General features: G+C 42.1%; 1 protein-coding gene across 2 annotated transcripts in view; it reads left to right on the plus strand.

Annotated features, from left to right (window-relative positions):
• The first annotated feature begins 4,325 nt into the window (after window positions 1–4,325).
• The window catches only part of PTCHD4 (patched domain containing 4), a 95,247-nt gene continuing 79,424 nt past the window's right edge, over window positions 4,326–20,148 (plus strand). The window contains exon 1 of one of the 2 annotated variants that reach the window (XM_035321659.1): window positions 4,326–5,122. In XM_035321659.1, coding sequence (XP_035177550.1) covers window positions 4,523–5,122 — 600 coding nt within the window. In that variant the 5' untranslated portion in view covers window positions 4,326–4,522. The remainder of the gene's footprint in view (window positions 5,123–20,148) is intronic. The other variant, XM_035321660.1, reaches the window with a different exon arrangement.

A 20,148-nucleotide genomic window follows, 5' to 3' on the forward strand; every position in this document is an offset into this window, starting at 1 on the left:
TTTGAACTGGCAGATTCTAGTTTTCAAAACTAAAAGATAGCGTTTGTTGGAGAAGAGATAATTGAGTAAATGCAGAATTAAGCAGTAGTTATATGCATAATATATTTCAAAACCTGTTTTTTGTATGTGAAAGCATTTCATGTGTTACTAGCTTTATTCAACAAATATTAACGTTTTGATATCCCTGGCTTGGCAATCTTTACTCATATAAGTACTCTGTTACTCATGTGAGCAATGTCTCCAACTGCCTTGTAGTTACGCAAGGAAATAACACCTAATTGGGGATTTAAAACTTTTATACTGAAGCTGAACATTTGAAAATATATCAGAACATAAAGGATCTGATACCTGCTTCCTCCCATACAAGAATTTCAAAGACTCTTTATGCACCTGCTTTTGCTTCTACTATTACAGCCTTGTCTCCTTACTCACATACTGACTGACCATGGCTTTTGTTAATCTTGTTTCTGTACAACACCTCCACAATTTATGAGTGAAGGTTTATGGGTCCTGAAGTATCTAACAACCTCCCCAAAAGACATCAGTCACCTCAGTGTTTTGTACCCTCTGTTTCAGCAGTCAGCAGGTTTTTCTCACCTGTTGTCAAAGGAAAAAACAGCAAACTGAAACACTGGTGTGATTTTTTTTGTTTGTGCGTGTGTGTGTGTCTGTTTTCATTTGTTTATTCATTTATTGTACTCTGGAGCTTGCCCTAGCTATTACATCCTTCCTCCCATGCCCTCATTCCCCTGCGCTATCCTCTCCCCTTTCTTACCCCTGCCTCCTTGCCCATCTCCTGCATAGAGTAGGTCCTGCAATGTGAGGAAGGTCAGAACTTAACTGAGAACTGTGAACGAAGGATTTCCTCTTAAAATCCACAACCCTAAAACTAAATTCACAGTCACACTAGAGATTTTCCCACTCTGAGGTCAGAAATTCATTTAAGTGTACAGACACAGAATGCCTGTCTTTGTCAAGCCTTTTATCTACGCTTATATACATAGCCTCTGTGGCTAGTCTAATTAATGACACTATTTATTGTCTTTCAGTACCCTTAACTGTTACTATACCCACCCCACTATTAAACCACAACGACTTAAAATCACTATGTCAATAGAACTCTAGGTGTATTTACTTCTTTTTAAATAAAATTTCCTTGCTTGTGAATGTATGGCAGTCTGGCTTTTGAGCATCCAGCTCTTCCTTCTTCTGTACCTAGCCAGTGCACCTATGACTTAGGATATCTCTGCAATTAAATTTGTATTGCTTTGTCTGTCTGATATATCATGTTTTTCCAAACTCATGTCTACCTTTCCCTGTGCTTTTTTTATTATTATTATTATTGTGCAGAATTATTATTCCCAAATAATTTGTGTCCCTTCTGGGAGTAGGTATCTCAAATTTATTTTCCCTGGTTATAATTGCTGGGGATATTTTTTCCAAACTAAATCTTGTTTTCTATTTTGAATCTCTTTGCGGTTTGTTGTTTCTCTGGGCTCTAGACCCTGTGAACCATCATTCAGCTCCCCCAGCTAACATTCCTGATGTGTTTGTTTTTCCTCTTTAAAGAGGATTCATATGAGGACACCAGGGGTGTATAAATTTCAACATATCCCAATGCTGTTTTCAGAACAGGTGTTGATGCATGGCTTGTTTCTGAGGCACACTTCAAACTGACTTTGATTTTGCTGTTTAAGATGACCAGCGAAATGCACTGGTCACTTCATAATCTTAGTTACCTGTGGGCTACTAATGCCAGATCACACTTGGCTGTGGTGTACTCCGAAGGACAGGCAAGACCAGCCATCAGTGCTGTTTGGAAATACCCTGTCATCTTCCTGCCCAGGAAGGAAGCAGCATGTGCTCAGCTTTAACACCTTTCACCACGCGTTTATTTATTCCTTCTTTGCATGATTAGTGCTTCAGCAACGCCGTGTCTGAATGCTCCTGGCTGACAACATCTGGGCAGACAGAAGTTGGAGAAGGCCCAGAGAAGCTACAGAGAAAAAACAGCCTTTATGTTATCTTATTTAGACACCTGAAGAATCTGCTTCTCCTAGGGTGATCCTTGTGCTGGGTTCCTGAACTCTTCCTCTGGTCACCAGAAAGATCTGGCCAACTTCCTGAGCAATGATGAGCTCTGTGGAGAGCTTTCTGGGCAAGGTCGTGGCATCCAAGAGATGTGCTTGTAGCTTTCTCCCTGCTGGACCAGGTAGCAGCACCACATAAGCCACATAGGCAAAGAGTACCAAGTACCCAAAAGCTCCAGGCAGAGATCCTGCATCCCGTGCTGAAGCCCTCAACGTGAAGGTTTTCCTGCCAGTAGCACCCACAGTTAGATATTATGACATACTTTGTCAAAGGCTGTTATAAGCCAGCCTGTGTTGTGATGAGGAATCGGGTTCTGACTTCCCACTCAAGGTCTTGTTCATGTGTGTAAGTACAAAGGCTCAATAAAGCCTTTACATTTAGACTTTATTCACTGGGAGCACTCAACCATTGGCATAAGTGCATCATAAAATAGACAAAGAGCTGTAATTTGTACCAATGGAGCTTAGCATTTCCTAGGGTTGTTGAGGCAGATTTCCATCCTGGGGAATGCTTTAAGCTGAGCAAATGGGAGGCTGATAGGGTCTTTTGTATGGTATTCCCCACCTTCAACCGCTCCTTCTTGCTCTCTGTAAGAACACCAGCCCACATTTGCAAGCATCTCCAGATCATCAATATCTAGGTCACTAAATAAAAACAGCTTGAATTTGAAAGGCATGATGTGCTTGCAGCAACCATTCAAATATTTTTTAAAATAAGCCAGTTTTACCAAAGCAGCTGTGAATCTAACCACAGATTTTAGTGAGGTAGGTTACCAAACCGATGTTTCTGGACTACCTATTGCATCACTTAGATGTTCATCTTTCCACACTTCTGCAGGACCTCAGGCTTCCAGTATGAATGAATCACTGGCTCTGTGACTGGATACAAGCCCTACAAAGCCCTCAAAGATGAGGTGTTCCTGCGTATGTCCTGTCCATCCACACAGAAGTGTGAGGTGTAAGGGGGTCAGCATGTAATTGATGAAATAAATGGGTTTTCTCCAAAACACTGGTAATTACCTCAAGCTGAGCACAGCCTGCTGCTCATCTTGGGCATAGTGTGCTGAGAGTCCCAAGTTCCCCAGTTTCCACTCTCCCTCTCCTTGTTTCAGGAAGGGTTTATTACAGCAGAACCTTGCTCTCTCAGGCTTTGCACAGTGTTCTTGGTCCCATCCCCAAAACAATCCAATTACTGCTTGACAAAACTAGCTAGAGTATAGCAGGAATTTGATGGTGGGGATGCACCAAGCAGAGATCCAGTTCTGGGAATTGGTTTTAATTATATTCCTATGACTTAGACTTATGATTTAAATATAAGCCTCCTGCAAGGCAAATCCTGCCTTTTCTCCTGCCTTGCCTGCGAGGGGCTGTCAGGACTGCCAGGGATGGATCTGCTGTCCCAAGCAGTCCTGAGCGAAGCTCCTGGAGGAGCAGAGAGCTTCCTGCCTGGAGAGTTGGTGGGCAGCCCTCCTGCTGCAAACGCGTGCATTTCTCTGCTGCTCTCCCTCGGTCCTGGGAGCTGCAGAATTTCTCTGTTCTTATGTAATGGACTGTCGGTGCTTTGCTTGGAAAACCTCGTGGTTTTTTCCCAGCTGGAGGGGTTCAGGAGCCCTGTCCTACCTCTGCTGGGTCACTGCTCACGAAGCTGCTGGCCGTAGGGGCAGAGATGCCAGGCAGAAGGGCTGCAGAAGGGGGCACCGGGGCAGCTTCTCCCCTTTGCCCCAAGCATCTCCTGGAGCCACTTTTTCCCTCGTAGCAGCGTGGGGCAGCTTCTCCTGGGCGACCTCGGGCTGCAAACGAGGGAAAAAGGAGTGGGGGAAAATTTGGGCCGGGGGGCTTTGCCCGGAGCTGTTCTTGTGTCCCCTCCCAGAGCCCAGGCGGAGGCTGGGGCAGCGCTGGGTGCCTCGGAGGGGTGGTCGGGGAGGGGGGGGGATCAGCAACCTTGGGGACGGGACACAGGGAGTGGAGCGTGGCTGCTGCCGTGGAAAGAGCTTCACAAAGTGTCTGTGCAAAGCCCTCCTCCGGCAGCCGGAGGGGAGCAGGGGGACCCGGGCGGGCGGGGGTCTTGCGAGGATGGGACGGGAGAATGGGGACGTGGGGGGGCACGGCGGGGTCGGGGGTTGTTAAAATGCAGCATCATCTTCTCGCCCCGTCAAATTTCCCAGTGTGTGTGTGTGTGGGGGGAAGAAAAAGGGGCAAGAAAAAAAAGGCGGGGGGGGAAGCAAAAACCCCCCCCCTCCCCTCCTTTCTCTGCCCGGTCCCTTCCACCCCGACACTCACACACCACACACACACACACACACACACACCCCATTGATCAATATTTGGCTGTCTTGCTGCAACTTGCTGCAGTCTTTTAAAGGAGTAGTAGAGCGAGAGAGGGAGAGAGAAAGGGAAACTGACAGGAAGGGGTAAGGAGCTACACATGTCACATGTGCTTTCTAAGACGGCCAGGAGCATCTGCAGGCTGGATCTGGTGGAGGATGCTGCGGCAGGTGATACACAGAGGGCTCCAGTCGTTTTTCTACAAGCTGGGCTTATTCGTGAGCAGGCATCCGGTGTTTTTCCTCACTGTGCCCGCAGTCCTGACCATCATCTTCGGCTTCAGCCTGCTCAACCGCTTCCAGCCTGACACTGACCTGGAGAGCCTGGTAGCCCCCAGCCACAGCCTGGCCAAGATCGAGAGGAGCTTAGCCAGCAGCCTTTTCTCCCTCGATCAATCCAAAAGCCAGCTGTATTCGGACTTGCACACCCCGGGGAGGTATGGCAGGGTGATTCTCCTCTCCAAACCCGGAGGCAATATTTTGCATCAGGCTGATGTGATCCTGCAGATCCACCGAGCCGTGCTGGAAATGAAGGTGAACTACAAAGGCTATAATTATACTTTTTCCCATCTGTGTGTATTGAGAAATCAGGATAAGAAATGCGTGCTGGATGATATTATTTCAGTGCTAGAGGATCTGAGGCAGGCTGCCCTCTCCAATAAGACAACAGCCAGGGTGCAAGTGAGCTATCCCAACACTAAATTAAAGGTATGCTCTTACTGCATGCTTTTGCCAATTAAAGAGGCAGCACTTCATTTCTTGTCCTAAACAGCAGGAAAAATATAATCATATCTATCTCTTTCTCTCTAAATATGTGTGATCTGGGCTTTCCTCGGGAAGCAGCTGAAACTGGTGCCTTGCTATTGTTCTGTACGAGGAGGGAGGGCGGGGGACACGGTACTCTAAGGAACCAGGAGCAGCAGGGAGTGGAGAACAGCCTCGGGACCTTGCAATGCCTTGACGGGTTAATGCATCGGGAAAAGGGGCAGGAGGTCGCGAACTTGGGGGGGGGGGGGGGGGGGGCGGGGGGGGGGGCCCGGGGGGGCGGGGGTTTCACTGTCACCTATTCCAGCCTCACTGTCGTGGCAGGGTAATTTATCTTTCATATGGCCAGAAAAAAAGGTTTTCCTCAATGGCACAGTGAGCTCCTGTGTCTCCCTGCCTCTGTGAGTGCCATAGGAGCAGGAGGAGGTTTGGGCCAGGAGAGGTTCCAGGTGTCCTGCCTTCTTTCTCTGCTTCTTTACCTGCATGCAAAGAAGGGGAAGGGAGGTGGATTTTTTTTCTCTCTGTGTGAAAATAATTAGATCTGGTGCTGATGGATGGGCTGGAGTTTTGGGACAGATCCCATCAGCTAGAGGCTTCCAACAGAGGCAAAATGAGGTAAAAGGTGAAAGAAGTTTCAGCCCTTCAGTCCTAAAATAATAAATAATTCAGCACAACTATCTCAGCAATATTCCCCTGGCACACGAGCACCTCTTTCCTTCTCACAGGGAGCAATCAGGCTCACTAAACTGCTATGAGAAAATAAGGTGTGAAGTTTGCAGGTGCATGGTGGAAGAAGTTTCTGCAAATTACAGCATATCTGCATGCTCCCCCAACTATTGCAAGATTTGGTTAACAAAGTTTAACAAAATCCTTAAGATGCTAAATACTCATGCTCAGGACATAGGGAAGAAGACGTGGTCCTTACCATAGACCCTCAAGGATGGGGGAGATAGTGCTGTTTCGAGTACATCCACACCCTAAAGTTATAATTTCTTTCTTACTGTTTGTTTACTAGGAAAAAAAAAGGGGGGGGGGGGGGAACAACAACAACAAAAAAGTTAAGTCAGTCCCTGCACCAAAATCTAAAGCAGAAATATAGATTGATTTTATTGGTCTTTTTCCTTCAGTAAAAGGGATGGTTGGGGCATGTGGGATTTGGTCCCAAAGCTGTACATGTTACAGTAATTGCTTTGTGCAGAGTTGTGGTTGTTTGAGCATGTGTAAATGGAAAAGTGTCCTTGCTCCCGTCAGAAAGTCCTGAGTGCAAGGAGTGCTAGAAACACTGAGTTACTCTGGATTAAATACCCACGAATAATTTTTGTCATTTAGGTCATTATGAAAACAACTCTGCTATTAGAGAATAAAAATGCCCTCTTTCCATTTTTCTTATTTTTAAAGTCAAGATAAAACTAATTAGATGGAGACATAGATAATCTAGATTAATATTGCTATCACCCAGCCTCATACAGAAATAGTCATTCTACTCTTAATCCAGATTAATTTCCTTGTGTAGAGAAACCCTAACTGAGCCTGTAACAACTAGGATGGGGTCACTTGTGATGTGTTTTTTTACCAAGAGTGTGCCTACGGCTCATCCTTTTTTTAAAGATAAAAACAAAGTTCAAAAAAAAAAAAAGTGGAATGAATTATAAATTTAACAGAATAACCATGATTGGTAGATAATTCACACACACAAATGTTTCCCCAAAGCATGGTACCTCCAATCCTCCAACTAGCTGTTGTGTAAAAAGTAGATGTCCTTAAGTATCTGGCTTTAAAGTGGGATAAACCTGGGAGCTTCCTACCCACCTCTCGGTAAAGAAAGGTAAACCACCAAAATCTCTGGGTGCACTTTAGAGAAAAACTAAAAAAATACAACATGTGTCTGTGGAAAGGCAGAGTCCCTGATGCTGCTGGGAAAGAGACACACACTTTGCTAGGGTTTTTCTTTCTCTGGTACAGCAAGGACTCATTTGTGGCATCATGGTTCAGCCCTGAACCTTGGCTGGCCTTCAGCTACCCCATGTCCTCAGAGATTCATCTTCACTGGTCTCTTTGACTCCAGCTGCTGGGGACAAATTACAGCCAAGTCTGCCTGACTTTACCTGGTTCATCACACTGACCAGTCCACGTCCTTGGGAGCTATCTCAGCTAAACTTCCCTGCAAGCCATAAGGACCCACCAGAGTCTTCTAGAGTTTCCTCACTTTTTGGTTAATAGTAGTAGATTTTGCTGTCTTGTTCTTTTAAGAACAACCTCAGATTGAATAAAATTATTCTAAGAATGATCCTGTGGGTTTACAAACCATGAAGGCATCCCAGCTGTGGTTAGTTAGCATCTGACACGGGGCGAGTGTCGACCTGGACTTGTTTAGGAACCACAGTGACAATCTGGAGATGTTCCAGCCCCTCTCTTGCTCTGTCTGGGACCTGCAAAACCTCTTGTACTCTTTTCCTTCCCTATAAGCCAGATTTCAGCAAACTGCTCTGGTTTTGTAACAGCTGCTTTGGGGCAAAGTGTAATGAAACCGCTTAGCTTTTCCTGAGAAAATCTGTCTTTGTAGGGTAATGATCATTTAATCATTACTTGCTGAAGTATTGGAAGGTCTTATAGCCTTGAATACATCTATCTTCACTGCCCCTCCATAAGGAAGGAAGTCCTTGTCTCTCCATTTGGCAGAGGAGAAGTAGAGAGGTGGCACTTACATCCACCGTGCAGATTGCAGCATGGTTTCAAATGCCTAAGGTGGGTTTAAAATCCACTCTGGCAAAGCAGGGGTCAATGTAGACAGGTTTGCTCCTCCGAGAGGCTAGGTGAACCAAGCTGTATGGAAATCCCAGCTCCCGTTGCTTTGGGGACCCTGGCCAGCACCATTACAGCCATTGCTACACGATGCTGCAGTCTGCAGCCCAGCCAGAAAAGTGACGTGCCCAAGGTCATGCAGATAGACCGTGGCAAGTAGGAAACCATAGGTGGATGTATGAAGCCTGGATGGAGACTTATGAGATACGTCGTGGGGCAAGGTTGCTCGTGCTTTCCCCAGTCCAGGTGGCACAGCAGTGTTCCTGTACTTAGGTTCTGGATTGTGCCCTTATCACATAAACCAGGCAAATCTACCCTGAGCGCTGACCCTTGTAAACTGTTAACTCACACGTGTGGTCGCAGGTATGATGTTTGTCTGGTAGTAATCCCAGACAGTGCCGGGGCATGGCCTGGGAGATAGTACGAGTCAGGGTCCTTTCTTGGTACGCATATCTACTCCACTTTGGGGATAATAGCCTGTATGGGTAGTGCTGCTTGGGTATGTTTTGCCCCTGACACACGGCCAGAGTATGGCCTGAGGCACATTTTATTTATTAGCATGGATGGGCTTATCGATTACATGGGGAATGTTTCTTGTGTACTGTCAGATACAAGGAAGGAAACTGTGTTTAACCCTGATTTGTCAGTAACCCCAGCAAATTTGCTGTCTTTATCAGGGAACAAAAATTAAAAAAGAACACTGCAAAGAATGAAAATTATTTCAAAACACAGTCCTAACCCGGAAAAAAAAAAAATACATGCATGAATGTATTTTTTCCAAGTATGCTACTTTTACTGTTTCTTTTCATGTTTATTGTCTGAGAAAAGATAGTAACTTGGAACTTATTTCTCTGAGATCAGAACAAATAGAGCAACTGCTGGTTAGAAGGAGTCTTTGAGAGCAGATTGGTTTTCGTAATACTGCCTTCAATTATTTAAGTATCAGTCATTTATGAACACTACATTAAACAGCAGCCAATAAAACAGACAACTCTATTTTCACAATTGTGATAAGCACATTGACAGGATATTGAATCCTTTATTGCTCAAGTAGAAAAGTTACTTGCATTCACTTAACATCTTGAAACCTGTAATTGCAGATTTGTTACTGGCCAGATTCTCTCTTTTTTTTTTTTTTTTTTCTCACTCTAGCAGCTGTACTTCTTAATGAGTCTTGCTACATTTGCATTTGTGGAGTTTTTGATGCTCTAAGATTAAACCCTCCTTAAATAGCCCTGGCAGAGTGTCATGGGACAGAGGGGATATAAGACTGGAGCCCATCCACACAAGAGCGGGCATCTGCATATCAGCAGTAGCCACAAACTGATTATTGCTTCTGCAAAGTTGTTTCAGGTATGAGATCACTCTGACAGCAAGGACAAGTGTTCTCCAGATGCTTCCTTGGCGGCAGTGCAGCTCTGTACCCATTTATGGTCCCACCCACCCCAAGCTAAGCCTGTGGCTCAGGATCCTGTGAAGTGCTTTTTGGCTGGCAAAAGCTGCTAAGTCAAATCAAAACAATAAAATGTGAGCAGGGAGAGGATCAGAGGAGGAAGGCTGGAGGCAGCAGATAGTTTTCATCTCAGGCTCTCGGATCAAGACATGATTGGGCAGGCTGTGCATGGAGCAGGTGCTCGGTAGCATGAAAGCAAGGCAGAATATATTTGAAGGCAAGTAGCTTCTTCTGGCTCTCAGGCTGGGAAAACATTTTTCAAAAAACAAAACCAAAATGACCCTGTTGCTCTTCCAGCTGCATTTCTGTACTCTCCAGAAGGACTAGGTAGGGGTTTGGGCCCACCTCGCTGGAGGAGCTGGTGGAGCTGCTGTCTGCAGCGGGTTTAGCTGTGCCCTTGATGCAAGATGTCCCTACAGCTCTTGTGGTCAGACAGCCTTGCTTCCTTAGTGTGGGCAAGAAATGAAGCATTTCTTGCATGTTTAGGAAAATTCTCCACTCCTTCATGCACTCAGTACATTAAGAAAGGTCTCTTCCATAGCTCTGCTGGGCTGGGCACTTGTCTAAAAGGAAAGTCAGACCATCAGCCCTGGGACAAGTCCAGGGACAAGTAACCGAATTAGTCTGTACCAGGACAAGCTGTCCTAAAGTAAATAAATAAATAAATAAATAATAAAATGAAAATAAAACAGCAGGAGCAGAGCAGAAACCTCTCAAAGAAATGTAAAGTTTTTGGGTGCTCTTTTTGCACTGCCATTCTGCAGGGCAACACATCACAGCCATAAATTTCCCCTGGGAAATTAATAAATTTCCATCGTAACCCTAGCAAGGCTGTAAATAGCTTATTCCTTGAGTTGGGGTCTCACTCCTTCCCCTCTAACAGTTGAGTTTAGTGGCCACGATGATGAATGCAAAGAAAATATTCTCCAATTGCTCAGGGATTCAGTAGTGCAAAGCTTGTGTGGATAACTCATACTCAGAGGTCTGACAACTGACAGGGACAAGAGCCTTTAAACTCAGTCCTGTTAACTAAGGATTACTAGCAGGAGCAAATTTTATTATGTCTCAACCTTATTATTGCTTTTCAAGCATGCTACATATGATGCAGATGTGTAAAGAGGCAAAGTCTAAGAATCAGGCAACTGTGAGACATACTGTAATACAGGCAGGGTATAGCACCACAGACTTATAGTTATCTGCTATCAGATAGAGGACGTGGTCTCCTCTAACGTGACAGATGCTGGTTTTAATTTGTCTTTGCCCTTGACCTTATAGATGACCCTGGTCAGCTGCTTCATGCCTTTCCTTCCCAGCTATTCCACTCTTTAGTTTTGTCAGCACTTGCGGGGAGGGACAACCTTTTATGCAATGCCAGGCCATTTGGAGACCTTGCCGTGACGTGAATAATAATAAAGGAGCAATTAGAAGGTTGTTTGGGTTGAGAGTAAAGGAAGATGCAATTCCAAGTCCCAGTGGTCAGTAATAACTGCTCACCACTTTGGATCTGGGCTGAATGTCAACCAGAAGCCAAAGGTGGAAAGTCCAGTAACACCTTACTGTCTTCCTCTGTGGAGAGAAAAAAAAATAAATTTATATATATATATATATATAAGCATATATATAAAAAATATCTATTTGTTAAATATTCATAGTTAAACTCGTAGCTTCATTCTGTAATATGCAGGATGCTAAAAATGCCTCATTTTCTCTAGACATCCTCAAAGAGTGTTTCTATGCTGACATAACTTCTTCTAAACTCAGCCATTCCCAATGCCTTTCTTTCCAAAATATGTTCGGAAAGTAGAGGAGAGGAAAGGAAAGGCAGGACAGGAAAGGACAGGACAGAAGAGGAAACCCTTAAAAGGTGGAGGAACACTGTAAGGACAAGATGTACAAAGAAGTTCTTATATTTAACATCCTGTAAGCATATATATATATACATGCTGCATATATGTCATTCTTAGTAAATAAAAATTATGTAGATAAGGTTTTGCTGAATATTTTGAAAATACTAATCTAAAAAAAAAAAAAAAAAAAACAAAAAAAAAGACTATATTAAACCTTATCAGATATTAAGAGATGAAAGAGCCTTATGCAGAGGTCTGCACAGTTATCATTACAGAAGTAATGGTGAAAAAATTCTGACAGGTTTTCTGAGAGGAATGAAGTGTTTAAAAACACAATCATACATTTCTATAAAAGCTTTTAATTTATGCAGACCCCACATCCATTGCACCCTCCTGGTGCAAGCAGCAAGGCATGCTGTGCATGGCTGAGACTTGAGCTGAAAAGCAGCTTTAAATACCTATGAAACAAAGTCTTCTACAACTTAGGAAAGCAAATACGGTGTGTAATGGTAAAGAGAGAAGACAGAAAGTGAAAGCTGTAAAGTCTTTATACCTCTGTTGCTCACTGTTTTACTCCTGATCTCTGATTTTCTACCTACCAAGGTGCAAGAGGCTCATGTGGAGAATAGATAGTAAAGGAACTGCTTGGTAGAGGAGCTGTGAGGCATCCTGCAAAGGGAGAGAGCAGTGAAAGTGATCTGCTGTACTGCAGGGATGCTCAGATGCAGTGGCATGAGAATTAGTCTCACTTTTACACTGGTCGGGCCACTGGGGAGCAGGAGCTTTAGGTGAAATGCGTGGAGATGGTCTTTGATGACACTCACGAGTGTGATCTGGTAGCAGCAGGAAGATTTCCAGCTATAAAAAATTACTGTGGAACCAGCTCAAGGACAAAGAGAATAATTTGTCAGTACACAACTCTGGTATAGCACAGAGATTTTGCTGGAGATTTTATTCTCCTTGACCCTGCTCAGGCATTGGTGGGTAGTTCCTGCACAAGGCCAGCTCTGCAGGTCCAGCAGTGGCTTTGTGAGACATTGGCCAGCTCTCTCACAGCCACAAGGTCGGCCTTTCTCCCTGCTTTTGCATTTCTGACCCCAATTGTTCACTCTCCCAGTGCACTCTGCAGCCAGGGAGATAACATGGGATGGCAGATTGTGAGACTGGCACATCACTACCTGGTTTTTAGTGCAGAAGGGTTTTACTCCGGTAATGGGCTACAATTAAGATGGAAAAAGTCACAGGTGTGTAAAATTTCTTCAATTCGTATGAAGGCAGACATTCTGGCATCTCCCAGGATAATTTTTTTCTTTAATAATACCTATTGCACCAGCCCCAAAGCCAGATTGCTTGTCTGCTCTGAGGGCATCTGAGAAGGCAAAGGGCTGTCCTGCCTGCCTGTCCCATGCCTTTGAAGGTGATGCCACCTCCCAGAAGATTAAAGTGTAATGAAGCCTACCCACCTAAAGTAAGTAATTTGGGATTAAAGATTAAGCACCTAATAAATCAGTCCACCTCAATTAATTTCCTTGTGCAGCTGGTGGGAGACCTAGGAGATGCCACTGAATACCACCATGGGAAAGCCTGAATGGCTAATCTATATCCTTTAACAATATACAGCAAACATAAAAATCACCGACAAGACCAGTTCAGAGGGCACCTAAAAAGTTGCCCATGTGTAAGAGAGGGTCTTGCTTTTCTTGCACCTCATGTAGCTGTTCCCAACAGTGTTACACAAGTGCTGTGATTCTGGTGGGGAAGCATCATTCTTTCCATATATGTGGTGCGGTTTTGCATGTGTGTGAAGAGCTAAATAAAGGGCACAATGATTCTGAAGTGAGCGTGGACCGTTTTGCTACTTCTGTGCTAAATCACACATTATCTGTGCTGCTTGTAGGGCAGGCCCATAAAATTTCACCTGAATCTTTTTCTCTGAGAAGTTACAGTACTCCTGAAAATAAAGGCTTCTCTGAAATAATGTCTACCTTGCCTTTAGTTTTTGTCTTGGAGGGAGAGAAGTGAAGGGTGGGGTCCGATAGTTTCACTTGGACATATCTCCAGTTAAATACTTATATTTTTCTTGTTGCAATAGTTCTTTCAGAGTGCTATTTCAAAATTGTTCTAAGGTAATTTGCTCTCATATTATTCCACAGATTAGAAAATAGAGGATAAAAATAATACTTTAAAATGAAATGTTTTCCCACATTTTGAACTAAAATAACTCTCAGAACTTTTTCATGTAGAATTTCAAGCTCTGGGAAAGTGGAGATCACTCCGTTTTGAATAGTGCAGAGAAAGGAGGTCTTCAAACTCTACCCAGCATGTTTGCTGCATGGCTGAGGACACAACCCAGACTCGATGGACCTGAGTGTGCCCCCCATCAAGACACTCTGGCTCTTGTGAATGCCGTATTTCATTGCAGACCAAGGCACTGTAATGATGGCCCAAGTGATCCTCATTCCCAGATTTCAAAAAGGGTTTAGTTCATAAAGCAATATGCAGTTTGTTAAGAAGAAAGATGCTGTTAACAGTAGTTCATTATGCAATGCATAATGATCTGTTTGACATGGTCTGAGACTTAAATACAAATCACCTTTTTCCTAGACATTTTCCAGGACGTCTTAGAATAGATCTTGATTCATTAACTAAATGCATTAACAATTTCAGAGATGAGCAGATGCAGCATGAAAATATTATTTTTCTCCTTTAAATCCAAACTCACTTTTCTCACTTTCTTGACTCTTGTTCTGCTGAGAGAAGTACAAAACGACCCCCAAAAGAGACCTCACCACAAACTGTTCTGGATCCAAATGGCAAACACGCTTCTTCTCTTCAGGAGCAGTTGAGAAGTGTGGTATTAGATGTTCTACCAATGATATTTCTTCATTAACAAACATTAATTATCCTTTCCATAACTTATTTTCTATCTGCAAGTAAATTCTGCTGGTCACCCTGTTGATGTACACACAGTTATCATTGTAAATTGCATAGGAAGTTGGGGCACAAGCAAAGAAACATAAGCATTGCTGAATGTTTACAGATGTCTCTCCAAAGCATTCTTTCCCCAGGCGTCAAGATTAGCAAAAGTATTAGTAGGCTTTAGGTATTTACCCAAAAATAAATTCACAGGCTTGACAAGCTTAAGAACTCCCAGCCCTTCTGAAGTTTTGCTTGATTTTTTTTTTTTAAGAATTTAATTTTAAAGAATATATATATATATATATATTAACCTCCTAACAGAATCAAGCTTTTATTACTGCAACTTTTGCCATTTTTTGGTTCTAGTGTAAGATTTCGGAGGTGGGAGGAAAAGGAGTGCATCCTTGAAGGGAAAATGTGTTATATAAATGCCAAATGCGGTAATAGCATATGTTCAATGATCTTTTCATCAGAATATTCATCTCAAAAAGAGAGTTAAAACAGGTAATTTGTCACTATTTAACAGATCTGTACAAAGCTTTGGAATGATTCTGATACTTTTTTGTTGGAAAACCCAACTAATCTTTGAAGTAGCAAAAATGACAGGGAAAAAATAAAGGCAGAAAATGATTATTTATTTATTTATTATTATTTCATTTTCACTTCCTTTAAAGCAGCTAAGTAAAAGGTAACCAAGATAGAGAATAGCCCAGGATGAAACTCAAAGAATCCAGAGCATCCTTAAACCATCAGATCAGTTTGAACTAGGTCTTTCTTATAGCCTCTTCAAGCAGAAAACAGGGCAGGAAGGACAGCTGTTTTGTAAAGGAACGCTTTGCACAGTGCGATGGTGATTTTGGTGTGGGACCACATCTTCAAGAATTCATATTCTGCTGCAACTAAGATCTTCCTCATCACATTGATTTTTCTATCACAGAGGAGTGCTATGGTGCATCTGGAGAAATTCAGTCAAAGAGGTGTTAGGGTTTTATGGGCAATCTCATGCTTCTGTGCAACATTAAGAGGTCAAAGATTTACAAGGTTTATAAGGTCAGTCTAGCCCATTTCCTGGCTAGTATGGGGAAATCCTATTAGAAAAACTAATTCAGATTGGCTTGGATGGGAAATCAGTTATGTGGGTTGGAAACTGGCTGAACGATTGTAAATAAAGAATCATGATAAATGATAATGTAACAAGTTTATGGAAGGTATCTTTCATGGTATCTTGAGAATTTGCATTAGGTCTGGTCTCATCTAACATCTCTATTAATTATCGGAAAGTGGAATTGAACTGTGCAGAAATGGAATTCACAGATAGTATTAAACAAGGAGGAGCTGTCAGCAACAGCTGAGTCAGAGAATTTACACAGACACAACTGGAGCAGTTAGGAACCTGAGCAGAAAATAAAACAAGTTTCTGCAGAGTTTTGGTTGCATTCTGGTCTCCACAGGCCAATCTGGGTTTGTCCCTTGAAACAGATTCCTATTAGCTGAGTATTGCAAATGTTGTATTGAAGATACAGTGCTTAAATGGTATGACCAAGGTCAAAGACAAAGTTGATGTGAAAGTCAGGATTTTATAGCCCCCACGGAAAGAGCATTTGGTTTTAGTTCTGACTCTGACACTGCTTAGCAAGCATGGATATTTCACCGCTCAGTGCTGTCCTTCATCTTTCATCTTATTAGCAACCAATTTCTGCAGGACAAATATCACTCAATACACTAAATTTGAACAGTACTTCAGATGTTGTAACTGATGTATTAAATAATCGTGAAAACCTTGATAGATTTTCATTTTGTCTTGGTCTTTTTTTTTTTTTTCCTTTTTTTTTTTTTTTTTTTAACTTTCTAGAATGAAATCAGCTTTCTTCTGGATTTTTGTGCTGACTGTGGATTTTTAATGGGCTGGACTTGTAGTGGTTTTGCTATTTTGTGCTAAATTCCCCAGCACTTCGAATTGAAAAACCCTCATAAGCATGATGTCACAAATTGGCTCCATGTTGTCCCTGTTGAATTATGTCATTCGCTAATGAGGTTCTGGTTGTGCCAGAGAAAAATTCTTGAAGCAGACAGTATAAAAGCTCAATTGAGCAGGATACTTAAAAATATTCAGCTGGATCTGTTCTGATGCATTTTGGTCCCAACTGAGTGCAACTGTAGGCCAAAAGCTGCACAAGTCTCCAGGAATACATTGGTGATGTTTGTAAAATGGATTGTGGAGTCGGGCCACTTCTCTTTCTCTTCACAAATGCCCACAACAGCAGGACATTTGCTACAGTGAGTGGTACTTGGTCAGGTCTGGAGAATCAGACCCTGCCCTACCACCCATACAGGGAGACACTGTAGGAAAACTTATCCTAAATGCCAAAGACGGGATACATTTCTTCTATTTGAGCCCTTTTATGTTCACTATCTAATCTAAATATCTAATCCCAATGAGTAGCCAGAGAAGGGAATGATGAACCTTCAGAAGCAATGCATTTCTTTTTCTAAACATCTACATCAGGAGGAAATAAACTTGCTCCTTGGAGACATCACAGATGAGAAAAAAATGCTTTGATTATGCATTTACCTTTCAGTTGTTTAAAATTAGGCAGCTGAATTCCACTACACATTCATTTGGAAAAATAAAAGAAAAATCACATTAAATTTCCAAAAGCATGGGAATATACTAAATCTGGAGATCATTACAGCAAAGACTCATGTCAGGTGAAGTGTTTCTGAATGACCAAGGGAATAATCTATATTTGCATTGACTTGAGAGGAAAATTCCCAGCATCTTTTCATGGGGAAATTTGATGTTTCTTCCCAAGCTCATTGCAGCTTTGTTTCACATCAAATCTCTGTCAAGATTTTGGAAGACTTCTATGGAAATTATTATTGGACAGTTGCAAAGGATCTAAAATATATTAATCTGAATAAGGAATGAGCTTTCACTGGAGGATCCAGAATTAAATATCATCCTCCTGTAAAATAGGTTTCCAGATACTAGCAGTTTATTGCATAAGTGAGACAAAGATTTTGTAGTGTGCTCAGAAGACAAATATTGAGATTCTATCCTCTGGCAATGCTTTGCCATGTGTTTACTCTTTGGCTTATTTTATCAGATTTTTCCCTAATATTTATTTCTTTAAAATCCAAGATTGTCTAAATTACCACAAAACCCCACGATCTGCAGCATTTTTCTTTTAAATTAAAAGGCCAGTCATTACCTTTTCTTCCACAACTAAAACATTTCCAAATAGATTATACTAATATGAATTACAAAACCACTCTGCACTCCAAGAGATTTTGAAATTACTTTTTTAAAAATATGTATATATGTATATATATATATTTTAAAGATATATTAAAGTAACTTTAAAATGTCTATGTGAGTAAAAATTTGTGATGTCTTGCAGGGAAACATCCCAGATATAATGGCTATTAAGTTATTATTACTCTTATTATATACAATGAATACATGTTAAAGTCATTCTTAACAATGGAACTACATTAACATATAAATCTAGGAACATGTATAACTCAACTTTAAGCATTTAATGCAGGTATTTAAATTGGGATTTGAGAAATTATTGGCTTTAAGAAGATTAATACTCCCAAGAATGAGACCCTAAGACTGAAATCAGCCTCTGGAGGAACCCAGTTTTTCTCATCCACCTCAGCAGACAGCCAGGTGGTCCCGGCATTTCTAACCAGGTAGGCTCCGTTAGGCAGTGTGAGTCAGGGCTTCAGGGAATAAATTTTGACTTTTTAAGTTTTGAGTCTTGTTCTGGTTGAAGAGACACATCCAAATCAGAAACTCTGCTTGAAGTTAATAGCAGCTGTGTACTCACACGAAAGGACAAATACTGAGCCGTGAAATACAGCCACCTTGAGGATGAAATTATTCAGGTGTTGCGAGCTGACACTGCCACTGAACTATAAGCCTTGAGCTCAAGAATTAAAGAAACCCTGAGCCAGCTGGCAGCAAGGAGGGATTTTTTTTTTTCTTTACCTTCTCATTGAGTTTTGCATAAACCTGGATTAGTTTTCCAGTTCAAATTACCTCATTCCACAAAAGTTGTTGCTCCTGAGCTTGACGGAGATGAGGTGCAGGCTCAGGAAGGAGAGGGAAGGGATGCCTATTTTGGCAGCATCACCAGGTTATACCATGAAATACAGCAACTAGGGAAACTCCAGCAACAGAAGAGAAGAACTTTGGAGCATGGGCAGCTTCTCTAGTTGTGTGTTTGTAGAACACCTTGCATAGAGGGGTCTTGGGCCATGCCAGACCCTCATGGTGACCAGTGACTACGGTCTGAACTGAGATCTCAGCATCCTCTGTACCTCTTGTGGTTCCTCTCTGGCCTCAGCAGAGCTAATGCTACATCAAGATGAATTGCTCCCAGCATGTGGAGCTTGATAACGGCAATTGTTACCAGCTCCTGCAATCTCTAGATGAAGGTTTCAGGCTGATGCAAAATGTTCAGGTTGTTGCACACTGTTGTTTAACACTTGTTTATCATTGCAAATGTGCTCTGTGTTGTCTGAGACAGCATAAGTACCCTCTCCCACAGTATATGGTTGAAAAAATAAATAAATGCTGGGCCTGTAATGTCAGCAGTCTTCCTATGGTAGACCTTTGCAGTGATGGGAGACAATGAGAAGCCCAAAGTGGAGATGATAACATGAACTTTTATAAATTTTTTGCTTATTTATTTATTTATTTATTAGATTGGTGTAAGAATTAAAGAATACATGTTAGAGAATCACCGAATGCCACCTTCAAGTTTATGGGCTACTATGAACAAAAATCTTATCAAGTAGGCTATGCTTTACAAGGTGATCTCAAGACGTATTTTGCAAATAGAAAACTACCTGCTTATAGTCATGTGTGGGAGTGAAAAACCTCCTTGAATGTTTTAAATCCAAAATACTTTAGGTGGGAGTCAGCTATTTCTTATGCAGATCCAGAACCACAGCAAAAGTTATATTTTAGTGCATGAATACCGGTGTACTTAAATGCCTCATTCCCACTATCCCCTTCTAGATTCAGGACCAACCTTAGGAAATGAAAAAAAACTCAAAAACATCTGAAACTTGACATTTTTTTTGGCTCTCTCCATCTACCAAATGGCCAAGCTCATTATAAAACAGTGTGCACTGGAGGGGAGGAGGGGAGGAGGGGGTGCTTTAGAGTAGAGAAATGGCTTCACAGTGCCAATTTTGAGATTTATTTTATTTTTTTTGAAAGAGAGAAAAAAAATGATTAATTCTCTCATAAGAAATAAGAAATTTTCAGCAAAAAGCACAAAGTGTTCTTAAATGTAGCTGCTCTGTGCAGCACCTTGCTATACCTTATGGAGTGCTGCATGAATGAAGCTTTCCTGAGCAAGACCTGGGGTGAGAGGAAGCAGCACCCTGCATTCAAAGCCTGGGCTTAGCTAAGCCTGCAAAATTCTTAGCTGGAAGTTAACGTCAAAACCACCCGAGCCCCAAAATCTTGCCACATCACGCTTGTCTCTGTGATTTCCAGCATTTCTTTTTTCCTTGCCTTTGATAAAACATTATCACAGCCTTTCAGTACTTGGGCTGCTGGTCCCCAGAGAAACTGTGGAGAGCACAGACAAGAGAAAATTAAAGAGATGTTTGCCAACATAAAACATAATTAAAAAAAAAAAAAAAAAAAAAAAAAGCCCTCTTTTCTGTGTCATTATTGAAACTTCAGATTGTAAGAGCTTAAGTGATTCCTGTGGATCTGCTATACTCCTCACATCCTATTCTCTGCTGTTTGTTGTTTAACATTTCCATCATATGAAGTAATAAAAAAACGGCAAGTCCAATTCCTTTTGCTTCTTGTCAGGTTGTCTTCCTATTTCTTGTGTGTGTTGGACAAAACAATGTAGAGAAAACAATTAAAAGAGGTACACAGTGGGATGAACACAAAGCCAGAGGGCTTATGAACC

This window comes from Oxyura jamaicensis, chromosome 3, assembly GCF_011077185.1.
Source record: "Oxyura jamaicensis isolate SHBP4307 breed ruddy duck chromosome 3, BPBGC_Ojam_1.0, whole genome shotgun sequence".
Classification (NCBI taxonomy): domain Eukaryota; kingdom Metazoa; phylum Chordata; class Aves; order Anseriformes; family Anatidae; genus Oxyura; species Oxyura jamaicensis.